This window comes from Bradysia coprophila, unplaced genomic scaffold (assembly GCF_014529535.1).
Source record: "Bradysia coprophila strain Holo2 unplaced genomic scaffold, BU_Bcop_v1 contig_94, whole genome shotgun sequence".
Taxonomy (NCBI): domain Eukaryota; kingdom Metazoa; phylum Arthropoda; class Insecta; order Diptera; family Sciaridae; genus Bradysia; species Bradysia coprophila.
Window position 1 is genome coordinate 7,619,800 of NW_023504022.1, and position 14,854 is coordinate 7,634,653.

At 36.3% G+C, this 14,854-nt stretch overlaps 1 protein-coding gene across 3 annotated transcripts; it reads left to right on the top strand.

Moving 5' to 3' along the window:
• Positions 1 to 7,767: 7,767 nt before the first annotated feature.
• Positions 7,768 to 13,685, top strand: LOC119085217 (stress response protein NST1-like). Of its 3 annotated transcripts, none has more exons than XM_037195529.1 (6): positions 7,768 to 7,932; positions 10,584 to 10,694; positions 11,022 to 11,114; positions 11,552 to 11,775; positions 12,651 to 12,715; positions 13,455 to 13,685. In XM_037195529.1, the coding sequence occupies exons 1-6, from the start codon at positions 7,922 to 7,924 to the stop codon at positions 13,497 to 13,499; spliced, it is 549 nt and encodes a 182-aa protein (XP_037051424.1). In that variant the 5' UTR covers positions 7,768 to 7,921; the 3' UTR covers positions 13,500 to 13,685. The 3 variants fall into 3 exon arrangements, with proteins under 3 accessions (XP_037051424.1, XP_037051422.1, XP_037051423.1); XM_037195527.1 differs by lacking the exon at positions 7,768 to 7,932 and adding an exon at positions 10,091 to 10,297; XM_037195528.1 differs by lacking the exons at positions 7,768 to 7,932; positions 12,651 to 12,715 and adding an exon at positions 10,093 to 10,297.
• The last annotated feature ends 1,169 nt before the right edge of the window (positions 13,686 to 14,854 follow it).

Genomic DNA, 14,854 nt, shown 5'->3' on the forward strand with positions numbered 1-14,854 from the left:
CAAATATTTATGGGTGAGACATTAGCTTCGTGGTTATTAATTATTTCTCTGCAGCATTCCATGATTCCAGTAATTTCTGTAGTGAATACTGTTAAAAAATTTCCTAGTGACACGGATATTTCTTTAGCTATGCTAGGGCAAAATATTCCCGACCCGGTTAGATCGTCCTTTTTTGATCCATCAGTGAACCACGAGAAGTGATTGTGTGCAATTGCATTCGGGGTATCCCAGAAACTACGATCCGGTATATTTACTTTAAATGATTTTTCGAATCTGTAAGTTGGGATGATTAAGTCGCAGGGCATATTGACTTCAGGTATTTGTTGGGACATGGCTGACCACAACTTAGTGTGCCCGAAATTGGCATCATTGATCAAGAGTTCAGACTGTTTGAACCTTAAAAGGGACGACTTGGCAAGAGACTTGATGTGAATATGTAGCGGTTCTATGTTCAATAGTGCTTCGAGTGCTGCTGTTGGGGTAGTTTTCATGGCGGAAGTGATTCCAATTAATGCTAATCTTTGTAATTTACTCAGTTGGGTTTGAACAGATTTCACTTCGCATCTGGGCCACCAGACTACTGCTCCATAACATAGTCTTGGTCTTACTATGGCTGTGTAAATCCAATGGAGTACTTTGGGGCTAATCCCCCAGTCATTGCCAAATAATCTGCGACATTGCCATAGGGATGCTACCGCTTTTTTAATGACGTATTCTGAATGGATGATCCAGTATAGTTTTGAGTCTAATATGACGCCCAAAAATTTTACAAATTCGGAAAAATCGATTTCCTTGCCAAAAAATTTGGGTTTTTTGAGTCCTGTAACCTAGGTGGTACATACTATGCATGTCATATGAAAAAGGTTGAAAGAGATGACGTTACGATTACGATATCAAGGTAAATTTCAATAAAAAACGTATTCTATGTATGAGTGCAGCAGTGCAGCATATAACGATTTCGTCTAGTTAATAGTAAGAAAACCAGTATGTGATGGTAGTAACAGTTTTTTTCCTAACACATGCTAAAAGGCTTTTTTAGTGAATGAGAGGGTTCCAGCACGAGCCGAATCGAATTCGCTTTTATCCTTTTAGCATAAGTTAGGAGTAACGTTAAAGCGGGAAATATGCGATGAAGTCGCGATATTATAACTTAACACTAGTTATAGGAAAAATATGATGAAGATGAGTCCTTCATCCTGGCTTACTTCCTAAAAAAAAATCAATTGGAAATTTTAAATTTTAAGAGTAGCGGTTTGTGTTTCGGTCTTATTAAAGGGTGAAAAATTTTTTTAATCGGACACACCATTTTTGTTTCCGGACGTTTATGGTGCTATCGATAGGTAATTTCAAGGTGATCATTTCGTAGAAGAAGAATTTTTTTAAAACGACCTTTCCGGCTCGGGACGACTCTAAGAAAATTTCAAAATTTCAAAATCATGACTTTTTCAGAAAATTTTTCCCCGAAATGAAACGACCCGGCCGGTTTTGATCTGATGGTAGTTTGTAGAGAATTGACAGACGATTCTAATAAAAGTATCGTCGGGTCGAAAGGTTGTAGCTGTGAGTCAGAATGAGGCATCAAAGTCCAATTTTATGGTTTTGTCAATGAGCACCCCAACCGATTTTTCATTTTATTGGCTTAAAATGAAGGCTAGCACATCCCATTTAACATATCAAAAAATTGGGAGGGGGTTTTTCAATTTTTTCAACAAATCTTAAAAAACTTTCTTATGGGTGCCCACATTCTTGAGATTTTTTAATGGAAATGTATGGGAAGTTCTCCTAAAAATGAAATTAATTGCTATATACTGGTTGTCTCTGGTCTACCGAACAATTATATGCACTAACAAGAAATTTAACATTTTTACTTTGGGAATGTGGACAACTTTGACTGATTTTCTCACCATCGGGAAGCTTTCTGGTCATGTCTAGCTCATCCACTGCTGGGTATAGCTTCATTTGCTACTATATCGCATAGCCTGAGACCGCACCTTTCCAAAAATACCAAACTTGCCCTATTCGCAATCTGGCTTGTATTCTTTACGATGTCAAATATGTTGGTAAGTCGACCAACTCGAATGATTTTTAAGGCAGTTTTTTATTTCCAATTTTAACCGATATAAAGTAACAAATTTTGTCAAATAAGGTGTTTGTGGACTCATTTAATGAAGTTTTCATGCACGGTGATACATTCTGATATTTCCTAAAACTTTCAGCAGTCATTCAGTGACCAGAAGTACTCAATGATCTTTATGTCTATAGACCTGAACTTTGTCAAGAATATCAAAATGTATCACCTTGCATGTGAACTTCATTAAATGAGTCCATAACAACCTTATTTGACATAATTTGTAACTTTATTTCGGTTAAAATTGGAAATAACAAACTTCCTCAAAAATCATTCGAGTAGGTCGACTTACCAACATATTTGACATCGTAAAGAATACAAGCCAGATTGCGAATAGGGCAAGTTTGGTATTTTTGGAAAGGTGCGGTCTCAGGCTATGCGATATAGTAGCAAATGAAGCTATACCCAGCAGTGGATGAGCTAGACATGACCAGAAAGCTTCCCGATGGTGAGAAAATCAGTCAAAGTTGTCCACATTCCCAAAGTAAAAATGTTAAATTTCTTGTTAGTGCATATAATTGTTCGGTAGACCAGAGACAACCAGTATATAGCAATTAATTTCATTTTTAGGAGAACTTCCCATACATTTCCATTAAAAAATCTCAAGAATGTGGGCACCCATAAGAAAGTTTTTTAAGATTTGTTGAAAAAATTGAAAAACCCCCTCCCAATTTTTTGATATGTTAAATGGGATGTGCTAGCCTTCATTTTAAGCCAATAAAATGAAAAATCGGTTGGGGTGCTCATTGACAAAACCATAAAATTGGACTTTGATGCCTCATTCTGACTCACAGCTACAACCTTTCGACCCGACGATACTTTTATTAGAATCGTCTGTCAATTCTCTACAAACTACCATCAGATCAAAACCGGCCGGGTCGTTTCATTTCGGGGAAAAATTTTCTGAAAAAGTCATGATTTTGAAATTTTGAAATTTTCTTAGAGTCGTCCCGAGCCGGAAAGGTCGTTTTAAAAAAATTCTTCTTCTACGAAATGATCACCTTGAAATTACCTATCGATAGCACCATAAACGTCCGGAAACAAAAATGGTGTGTCCGATTCAAAAAAAATTTCACCAAAGAACAAGATCTGTTTGTTCTACTAATAATTCTTTTCGATGATATACATTCAAACGAAGAATGCAGTGATAAATTGGCAGCACTTCTGAAGGCATAGATTAGTCACAGTCAGGGCTTGTCGCTTATTCTTGTTGTGGTTGTCGATGGTATTAAAACTAGTCTTCGAGAAATTATAGATTTTAGATTAGATGAAACATTGGTTGAAGTATTTGATTTCTATTTATAGCAGGCTACATTTAACGCCAAACAAATCTGTGACGTAATTTACGTCAACTGGTCCACTCAAACAACTTCACCACCTTATACCAGTTTATACGAGTTCAATATCAATATGCGAGCGTGGAGGTAGTAAGAAAGTATAAACACGTACAAGGCAGTGAAGTATGAAAGACCCAGCTGAAAAACAGCTGAAGCAAATTACGTCACCAGTTTGATTGGAGCAAGGATTGGAGTTAACTGTAAATTAATCTGTCGATTCAATTCTCCACTCAAGACGTTTCTTAATAACAAGTCAAGTCAGAAGTGGCAAAACTCGTATAATACCCCTTCAGCTCTGTAACGTCTACCGTGATTACTTTGATGCATTCCAGAGACGACCTACACCAACAAAACTGTAGCATTCCTCTTCGAAATTTTCTTTGGAAACGCCATAACGCCTTTCATTAAATATTGTGTTCACAACTAACCGCATTTCACATTTCATTCCCATTAAATCTAATATATCATTCTTGTCACTTGTCTCATTTTCATTATAAACTTTACGAACAATTGAGACTATACACACCACACATAAGAGAACACACACTCACACACAGACACACAATGTGAATAAACATTCTCAGAATTTATTTTAATTAATTAATCTCCTCTATGAAAAGAAATTTCCAAAACGATATAGCTGCCACAGCCACAAAATCAAATAAAAGATGTCACATTAATTATAATAAAATTACACTCCACCGTACACACCGACCGACCGATCGAGCGAGATCGAAATCCAATACAATAACAAGATATAACAATATTTTACATTCAATAGTTCATTGGAATTTTAATTGAATAAAGGGAAAATGATTTAGTAAAGTAAATATTAAGATGTGGGTGAAAACGAACAATAAAAAAAATTGTAATATGGAATATGGCCGAGCGGTGTTTTGTTTTACATTTTTTAGTTATCGCTCTAACACTCGCCAACAACAAGGCATAATACCTTTTTTAGAGAAAGCTGCGTTCGGAGACGATGATACGACAATTTAAAACAAAACGACATTTTCGATAAAGTGGATTGGTTGTCGGAAGCAAAAAGGTTTTACATTTTAGAGTCCAAGATTACGGTTGTGCAGAAAGCATACTGAAAACTTTGCAATAGTTGTTTGTTCACCAAGGGGAAACAAATAGCTGGAAATTTCAACAAAAAATTACTGTTGCAACAAGTTGAGAAATTCGGTAGTTTTTGTTACAACCACAGCGTGTGACATAAACACCCAATTTGGTCTTTACTATTCACGAAGTATGGTCAGGGCAGTACTTTTATTTACAGTTAATGGTTCAAAAGGAGTGACAAATAGTCATTTACGTCGCAAGGACTGAAGTCCGAAAGTACTGATGTATATGAAAATCCTTTTCGTCACTCAATGACAAAGAGTGTTTATAAAAATCGAATACGTCGCTAATAACAGAAAGCAAAATATAGAAAAACGAAGAAAAAAGAGCATTCGAACGTCGTCCGAATGACGCAGTGCCGTTGCAGAAATAGTATGTTGTGTTACAAGTATTGTAATGTTGATTTTTTCAGCACTAGACCCAAGTTTTCCTTACGAGCGGAGCGAGTTAAGATCTTACCTGTATCAGGAAAACATCCATACAAAACTTCCAAGTAACCTGATAGGTCTGGTCAGGTTGGATAAAATTTGACAAACATCAAATGAAAGTCGCGATATAACATTACGAGTTCAAGCACAAAAATCATAAAGGACGTCCGCGATTCTTGTCAGCACTTTCCTGCTACAAAAATGTATAGCAGTCACACTTTGGCAGACTCTCCCTCCCTCCAAAGAGCAGATGTTTTTTTATAGATGGCCCCAAAGTGTTCTTTTGGAATCCTTTGTCAAGAAAGAAAAGAAATGTCTATGCAATAGAGAACAGGGGAATCGTCAATTTATAAACTGTACAGTGCTTCTTGTTTTATTGTAGAATTTTAATAGAAGGATCGTACATACTTAGTCTCTCTTATAAGTAAATTTTCAAAACATTCAGAAACTTCAACTTCAAAATTTGTTAGATTTTCTTATTTTCTTGTCGACATGTAAGGCTGCAGCTTCGTTTGTAGTCAACATTCAAAAGTGCTTTAAATATTACAAGAACAAGACTTCACATTGAAGAAAGTTCCTACCACGAAACCTTCAACCTCTACTGTGGACTACGAAGTTTTTCTACCAATTTTCGCTAGAAATTTTTACCTTCTACGTATTTATGTGCCAGTTGCTTTGAATACCTTATAGGCTAAATAAAAAAAGTACTTAGTCTAAGGTTAAGACTGTCACAAAAAATGTAATGAGAATCAGTCAATTTTACCTACCGCTCTTGTCTCTTTCCGTTGTGTCTCTTTCTGAAACTAAATTTTCATCACACGAACTACGAAAATTGTAATTTTCGGTTCCCAAACGGGAAGCGAAAGTAAAAAAATGCAAGTTATGTATCGAAATCGGTTAATACATAATGCGAAAGTCTATGTATATAATGCGAAAGTCGATGTACATAATGCGAAAGTCAAATCTTGTCAAGGTGTTTACTTTGATCAATATTGAAAAAACCGTGCGCCAGTGCTCTGATTAATGTTAGCATACAAAGTTGATGACGAATAATTCAAAGGATATTGTTGTTGTTTTTACGTCTGATTGTTGTGATGGTTGATAATGTTAATATTTTCTTATACCAGGGGGCTTGCCTTCGGCGCGGGCAGCAACTCTCGCACACGGTTGAATTTCTTTACTTTCGTCCCTTGTGATCCAAATAACTATTACAGCCCTGCCTGAAGTAAGGAACTTTTCAGCTTCAAATTTCTGTAAGTGCTGATTGACAGCATTGGAGTTTGAGTCCTGAGCTGGACAAACGTCTATAAAATTCATTGGATGCAATTTATCATTCACATGAAAATGTTTTGGTAAGTAGCAAAAACTGTTCGTATTGGTGAAATTAAAGTTATCTGCGTTTCTAGTGACTTGTGGCTTAGGCTTTATACCCAAGAAACTTACTAGTGCAATAACCTTTGACTTCGTATAAAATAGGGTATTGAAAAACGACCTACCGAAATCGGACACATTTTCAAGCGGACACTTTTATATGTGCCTAGATAGGTATTGGTCCCGAGCAGCCAAAAATATTTGTTTGAAAATTCGTCGATGCTTATACGCCTAACAAAAGGTGATCGAAAGTCGAAAACATGATCTTTTCTTACGGAAATTTCTCCGGCTACACGACACGTACAGGGTCGTGTTAGGTGTCATTAGAAAGGTAATTACATGTACTTTCGGTGCAAGTAGTTTTATATGGGGGGTAAAATACCGTGACGAGTTACGAGCAGTTGAAAGTATGGGTAAAAGTTTGATTACTTAGACGGACTTCTGACGGTTCCTGTGCATCCGAAGCCTTTGGGAAAAAGTTAAGCAGCAGCTGAAATTGCAGCAAAATTAAATATATTTTGATCAAATTTTCTCTACACTGAATTTTTCGAGTAGCGGAACTAGACCTTAAATTTAAACTTTAGAAAGCTACCAATAGCAATTAGGGGAAACAGTAGTTTGTTGTTTTCTTGGCATTTCGGATGCACATGAACCGTCAGAAGTTCGCCCTGATAATCAAACTTCTATCCATACTTTCAACTGCTCGTAACTCATCAGGGGTGCGTTTTACCTCCATATAAGACTATTTACCCCGAAAGTACATGCCATTACCCTAATTACACCTCACACGACCTTGTACATGTCGTACAGTCGGCGAAATTTCCAAAAGAAAAGTGCATGTTTTGACTTTCGACACCTTTTGGCGCATAAGCATCGACGAATTAAAAAAAATATATTTTGGCCTCTAGGAACCAATACCTATCTTGGCACATATAAAAAGGTTCGCTTGAAAATGCGTCCGATTTCGGCAGGTCGTTTTTCAAAAGAATCCCTCGGTGCAAAAGTTTCTTTTTGGCCAACTTTTTCATCATCAAATCAACTATTTCCAGCAACTATTTTCGCTACTTTTACTCACTTTTCCACTTTTTTAATTTAAATTTTCCTGTAGCCTCCATTTCGTTTTTGATTTACTGCCACCATGAAAAGAGACTGTTGGCGTAACCTTGGTAACCACAGCGGATCTCACTCAAACAGAGTGTGAGCTGTGTGGAACGTGTGGAATTCATTGATAACGTGGAATTCAGAACATTCTTGCGAACAGTTTGCGTTCTTGATTGATTTTACATTAAAATTATAACAAGCCTTGTACGAAAATTGAAAAGCTTACGAATATCTGAATCAAAATCCCCTCCACACGACTCGTAATACCGTCACAGCCCGTGTAAGATGCTATACTCACCAACACAATCATAAAAAAAATCGTTTTGGGAAACATGAAAATTAGAACAGTAGTACTCGTTCTTCCGCACAGGCTAAAAGTAAAAATCTAAGTCAACCATTCAACCGTTTCCTCGTCAAGCATTCAATTGAAGATGGATTTCAGGTAAATGTAGCTTTTATTTCGGAACTTTTTAAACCACTTAAAATCATGTGAAATAACGTAACGGCGACTGTGATACGTTCCGGCCATCCAGAACAATAAAATAAAATAAACGGCGTCAAAGATTTACCGGCCGTATCCGATAAGTGATCAAAATCAGTGCAAAACAAAAAAATCATTAGTGCAAATGTGGATTCAACATAAAGTCACAATCGACAATTTTGAGTGCAACAAGTGCAACGAAACTATCATCGAAATCGAACAAAGGAAGGTCACATCACATATCTTGGACACACATTGCTCTGGTCGAACAGAATGAAAATAAAGATCACCGAAACAAACTCATCAACGGCAACAAATGAAGATCGAATGCTGTGTATTAAACCGCGTTCTACTGATCCATTTTCTATTCGACATTGACCTATATCACCAGAGTTTACCATTATCGACCAAGGTCACACTTCAACATCGTCGATTTACAAACAACTGAAAACCACCTGAAATGCATGAAAAAAAAAAAAATCCGGAGTATCCATCTGTAGATGGATCATACATAGTGCAAGTGCATTACCGACAACTATTTTCATGTTATCACGTATAGGAAGTGCAATGTGCAAGTTTGATTTATTTTGATTGAAATTGGATCGCACAGTAAATTATAGCGGCACTTCGTATAGTCACAGATCGAGCGTATCAACGGTCTCGATTTATTCGACAATTGCAAATTTTCAATTAAATTTCGGCCGCACAGAAGGCAAGAACAATAGATCCGTTATAAATGCAAAAGTTCACTTTGATCATCGAACCGACATTTAATTTATTCCAAAACTTGAAACGGCCGTTTAATTTATTTGGTTTATTCACACAACACACGATATTAATCAACCACTAACCATCAAATCAATTTACGTTTACTGAACTTTGTCACAACACAAACAGTGATAAACAACCGATTGTCAGTCTATCAATAAGAAGCAGCTGAGTGATTCGTTTCAAATGTTCCAAGTTGTTTACCGATTGGTCAAATTGGACCATTCGATACTTGGTTTGCCGCGAAAACGAATTTAATCTAATTATTTAACGTAAACTTGAAATATTACTGAAGAGTTCGGACTAGTCGGTCCCGTCGACCTGCACTAGTTGTTCTCACTGCTGTGTTTGTTCTTATGTTTACAAATATTTCCAGGTTTATAAAATCCGCCTTGCGTTAGGCATAAATTTTCAAATCTAATTGCTGGAGTCTACAATGAATGTCATTGTAAAGGATATTTGTTGCCCTCTGTTAGCTTGGATTTGGATTAGTTTTTATCTATGTAACCGCGACCAAAATGTAATTCGCTCTCTTTATCTCGTGAATCGTTTGTTATACAATCTGCCTGTGTTTGCAGGTGTAGTACACCGATTTCACTGCATTTGTTTGAAGAAAAAAAATCATCAAAGAAACATCTTCAAACGCTAGTTACTGAATTACGTGTGATTCGTTTGCATGCATATAGCTTCTAATAGTGCCATCGATACTATTCGATGCAGACTTATTATTATGAAAAGATTATCCTGCTACGGTAATCTTGCCAATCCACTGAAAGGAATGTATCTCGCACGGACACATATTATTCTTTCGTTCATAAACCCATTTTATGAGACAACAATTATCGGTCTCACCACGAATCATTCTTGTCCAAGGACTGGTACGACTCTATGCCTTGTTGTAAAGGGCAATTTAGGCAATTCATCTGTTATCGACAAGCTCTTGATAATATGGTCATTTATATAGTAAAATACGTTGATCGATGGACCCGATAATAATACTGGTCATTATGTTTGCCGTCTTTAAAAGGTTATGATCGGTTTCATCGCTTTTCTAATCATTTCCGTGTGTAGCATATCTTAATGTATGTAACTGTTTCAATATCTGCCTGTGTTTACATCTAATTTCGGTTGTGTCCGTTTCACATCTCGGTGAATGTGTTCTTCCAGGGCCGTATTTAGATGGGGCGCAGGGGACGGCGGCAATCCTAGAGAGGTCTTTTTTCAATTTTTTTAATTTTTCCAATACAAAATATTTTTTTGGACCTTGCACCCCCTAGCGAACTTGGAGTTTGAAGTCTGGCTACGGCCCTGTGTTCTTCGCTATTTTCTTCGCATATTTTCCATTCGAATCCTTTATCTTTTATTCGACTGAATGAATGATTTGAGTGTTTACACTCAGCAGTTGTGCGTGCGCAATCTCCCCAAAAATTATGACTGTCAATATCATGGGGTGTTGTACTCGTACAGTGTTATTCACTAGTTTTCGTGGATTTTCACCTGCAACAACAACAAATACAATAATCGACGGTTCGTGCATTTTTATTTTATCTTTCTACTTGTGCGTATTACTCTTGAATTTGTATTAATTTTAATCGTCGATCAAATTCTGTACCGTTTCGTCATCCCATCCTTCTTAAATTGGCTATGGTATAAGCAAAGCATTGATTTATTTTCATATCTATCAGCGGAGTCTTTTTCCTGTGTTGTTCAATAGACGTCGGATCTGTATCAAATCTTTATGTTTATTTCGGAATACGAACAAAATTTAGTCGATAAATGTCGTATCCAACCAAAAAATCCCTTGAGTTCTTCAAATATTATTTTAAGTTTCTTTCGAATTACAGACAATTGCAATCGAGCCGGAAGCGCGCTGCTGGTGAGGAAGAAGGCCGAGACCGAGAGGAAAGGGAGGAACTGTTAAGGGCCTACGACACTGATTCCAGCAGTAGCAACGAGTAAGCCATTCCTAATATTTCTCTTGTTTTGCAATCTTTCTTTGATCGAAAGAAGTATTTAACCGATCCGATAATAATAGGGCTATACCTTTGCCGTCTGCAACAGGTTAAAAATAGTTTAGGACACTTTGATGAAAGATCAAATTAACGCGATACGCTTACGGTTTATTCATTCTCATCGGTTTTATAGTTCATGGTGATACCACTGATTTTACTGATAAGTTTTCAATTGATATGTTCGCTTGCCTAGTACTTATAGTAATGTTGTTTTGCCTTTAAGGTCAAAAATTTCATTTAACGTTTTTCTGATTTGTATCCAATCCACAGTATGGATCCGGTAGCGAAAAAGTTTAAGGCTGACGGTCTCGAAGACACGGACGATGTTAGAAACGACGAGGAGGAGCCATACCATGAAGAAATGTGAGTAAACATTTCCCTTTTTAAATACATAGGAACCAACACCAGGTAGCAATGTGTTTCGGTTAATATCAGAAAAGAAAGAAAATGTTGCGGAGCGTGGAGTAATGTTGATTCTGAACGATTGTTTGTAAAAGTAATGCCCTTAACGTTGCTCAAACTTTTCTTCATTTGTGCATACTGTATCATGACATTTCCTTAAATTTCTTTGCATTTTTAAGTGTTTTGTAATTAACTCGGAATCAGGTCCGATTGAGATATCGGTTACCTGAATGTGTTCTGACATTCGGAAAATATTGAAAAACTTTTAGCGAGTAAATGTGGTAGTGCAAATTTCTGAGGACCCATCCGACGAATAATTATTGGGAGCAACCTCTCGCATCTTATAGAACTGCGTTATAGCTGGCACCAGTAATTTAGTTTGAATTTTCAATTTTAAGGCTTGTACAAGAACTCAAGGGGCTATTCATCGAGAAACGCAAATTGTGTGCCCAAGAAGAGGATTTAGACCAAGAAATGGAAAAAAAATTCAAAGAAATGGAAAAAAAAATCAAAGAGATGGAAAAACAGCACCAGGCTGCACGCGATGATCTTAAAAGAAAGAAAGACGACATCGATAACCAAATCGCGATGAAACGTTCGCGAATGAAGCCACGCAAGTCACGTGAGTGTTTATGGAAACCGTTAATTGACTGGCATCTTGCATGTCGCGGGTGAACTAAACTTTCTGGGTCAAAGAACTTCTTTTTTTATTTAAAAATTAATTTCTAACAAAGTCAATCACAATGGATGCATGAAAAGTGAAACGTAGGATAAAATACTCCGTTGCGTCGTAATGCATTTCAGTAAAATGAAGCTTTCGAGCATTTAGTTATGATTGGAGACTTTTCCAACAACTTTTTCACGTTTGCGGTGAAAAAATTCTTATTTTAACTTCCTTGTCAGAATTTCCTATTTTTCGTCCCCACTGTAAGGCGGAAAACACACGAGCAATTTTGCATTGATGGGACCGACAATTATGCTGCGTTTTCCATTGTAATTCGATATTCACTACAGGCTTAACAATGAAAAACGCAGAATAATTGCCGATCCCATCTTTCGGTTGTGCTTTACTTATAAAATTTACAGAATTTGGAGCGATGAAACGTTTCTTATTCGATTGAAACGATCGACGTTCCATTATGTTTATGTAAATCGGAACATTTGAAGTGAAGCAACGCACTTCAAGCAAAAGTGCTTCGAGTGACTGCTGCCAAATAGAATACTATTTTGTGTGAACAGAACAGATTTTTTTACTTTTTACAGTGTCAAAACATGTTCGATACACTGTCCTGTTTCAGTACTCTATTTAGAGTACCACTTATGCTTGAAGAGCGTTGAGTGAAAAGTAAAATCGCATCTTTTCAATCTACTATTGAAGATACAATAGAACATAGCATTTTAGGAACTGTCCAGTGTCCACTGTTTATGTGTTTCTTATGTTTTTCTTATTTTTTTTAAATTTTGATTTTGTTTTTTTTATTATTTTCAAAATAACAGAACCGGATACGACTAGTGGAGCAAGTTCATCGTCGTCTGAAGATGCCAGAGATGATTTAGCCGGTGTATGTGAAAGTTTTTTTTTACACATTTTGTATAGTTGGGCAACTTTTTCGCAGTTCCATGTTGTACACTAGCAGAATTTTGATAACCGACACATTTTCTGTTTCGTGGTTTACTGGTTTTTAGTGAATTTTGCGTGTATTTTTATATGGAGAAATCAGAAACACAAGTAAAACGCAGAAACAGAAAATGTGTCGGTTTTCAAAATTCCGTGTGTGTGATAAATCGACTGTGATGAATTCTACGGAAAATTTTGAAGTAAATTTGAAGTTGTTTAAATCTCAAAATCGTCACGTAGTCAATTTTCTTTGATTTTTGAATTCTACGGAAAATTTTGAAGTAAATTTGAAGTTGTTTAAATCTCAAAATCGTCACGTAGTCAATTTTCTTTGATTTTTGCTTAAAATTTTTCTTTTGTGGTGGACAACCTGAGTTTGTTCAGATCAATTTTAAATTTTTGTTTCGGATTTTATGATTCTTCATCTGCCGTATGAAGGTAAAACACCGTATTGCGTTCTTTGTTTGTTTTGAAAGCTTTCGAAAGCTTTGAGCTACTTTTGGATTCCATTGGGAAACCGGAAACTGTTAGTGGAATACAAAAGCGGCTTAAAGCTCTCGATAAAACTCTTTAAAAGTGAAGAAACAAATGCGGTGCGGTGTTTTCGCGTTGCATTGTAGTATAGTATAATGGTCTTACTTCTTTTATTCGATTAAAAATTGGTTTTTTCTTTTACATTACAGGACCAACAGGATCAAGATGAAACGGCCACGGCATCGAAAAATTAAAATTTGATTGTTTATATTTAAAGCTCACTAGCCTTAGGTTTCAATTGATTTCATCATTTTTTTCTCGTTATATTTTGCTTTTTGTGAGTTTGTTGATGTGTTGATGTGTGTAATGGGAAATTTAAGTAAAAATGAGCTTTGTAGTTATTAATATTAAAATAAAAAAGGAACGACACCTTCTGTGGAACCAAAAATGGTATTTTATTTCACTTTTCCTGGTAAGAAAACGTCTTGTGGAATCTGCAATACGAGAAATATTCGAATAAAATAGTCCATGGATATAAAATATATTCAGTTCTACTCATACGGGGATACTAACAGGACGTGTAACTAGATTTGTGTCTCAAAAAGTAGTTATTTCGTCACTTAGTGACAGAAAGTGTAAATGAAAATTGGTTTTGTCACTAGTAACAGAAAGTAAAATCATGTCCGGAGCGATAGCGGAGGACTTGACGCAGTCTAACTTCCAAAAAAAGAACGAAGAAATTTTTTTGAGACGCGAAAACTATATATAGCCGAACATTTCAGTTTCTACCCTTTGGTTTAGATCACCACAAAACATATTTTATCATATTCTCGCTTCAAATACGAGCAAAACGAGCTATCACTCGACTATATAGGTTTAAAATTGCCAAAGATACATCGTTTTGAAATTGGTCACTTTTCATAGAAAATGCACCAAATTGACTTTTTCCAAACAATCAAAATCTTTCAACTTACTCTGTATGTTTCTATCTGTCTATCTATCTATCGACGGACGATCTCGGAAACTAGTCAGCCAATCTCCATGAAATTTTGCAGGAGTCTCAGGGTGGGCATAAAAATGAATATGTGATACGCCATTACCCCAGGAAAAACCACAATTTTATTTTATTGGCCTCGAAGTGGTTTCTGAGTGTGGTTTTCGAGGGTCGGGAACGCGTTTTCGGCTGTAGCTTAGCTGTATTGAAACCTACAGAGGCGTGCGACCCATCAAATGAAAGGTCTTCGCAACACGATTCGAACAACAAAATAATTTAAAAAATCAGGGCGGATTCGTTTGAGCTAGAGTGATTAGAGTGACCAAATTTTGAGCTACTCGAGCGTAGGATGAGAGGACTTATATTTTTGCGATTATGAGAGATAGAGAGTTACTTTCTTCGGCAAAGTCTCAGAGTTTTACGAGTAGAACAGAGGGGCATATGTGAAAAATGTCGAAAGTTGGAAATGGGTGGGTCAATTGGGGTGGGCCAAATTTTCGATTTTCGTCAAATTTTCTTTTTTCGTCAAATTTTCTATTTTCGTCAAATTTTCAAATTTCGTCAAATTTTCGATTTTCGTCAAATTTTCGAATTTCGTCAAATTTTCAATTTTCG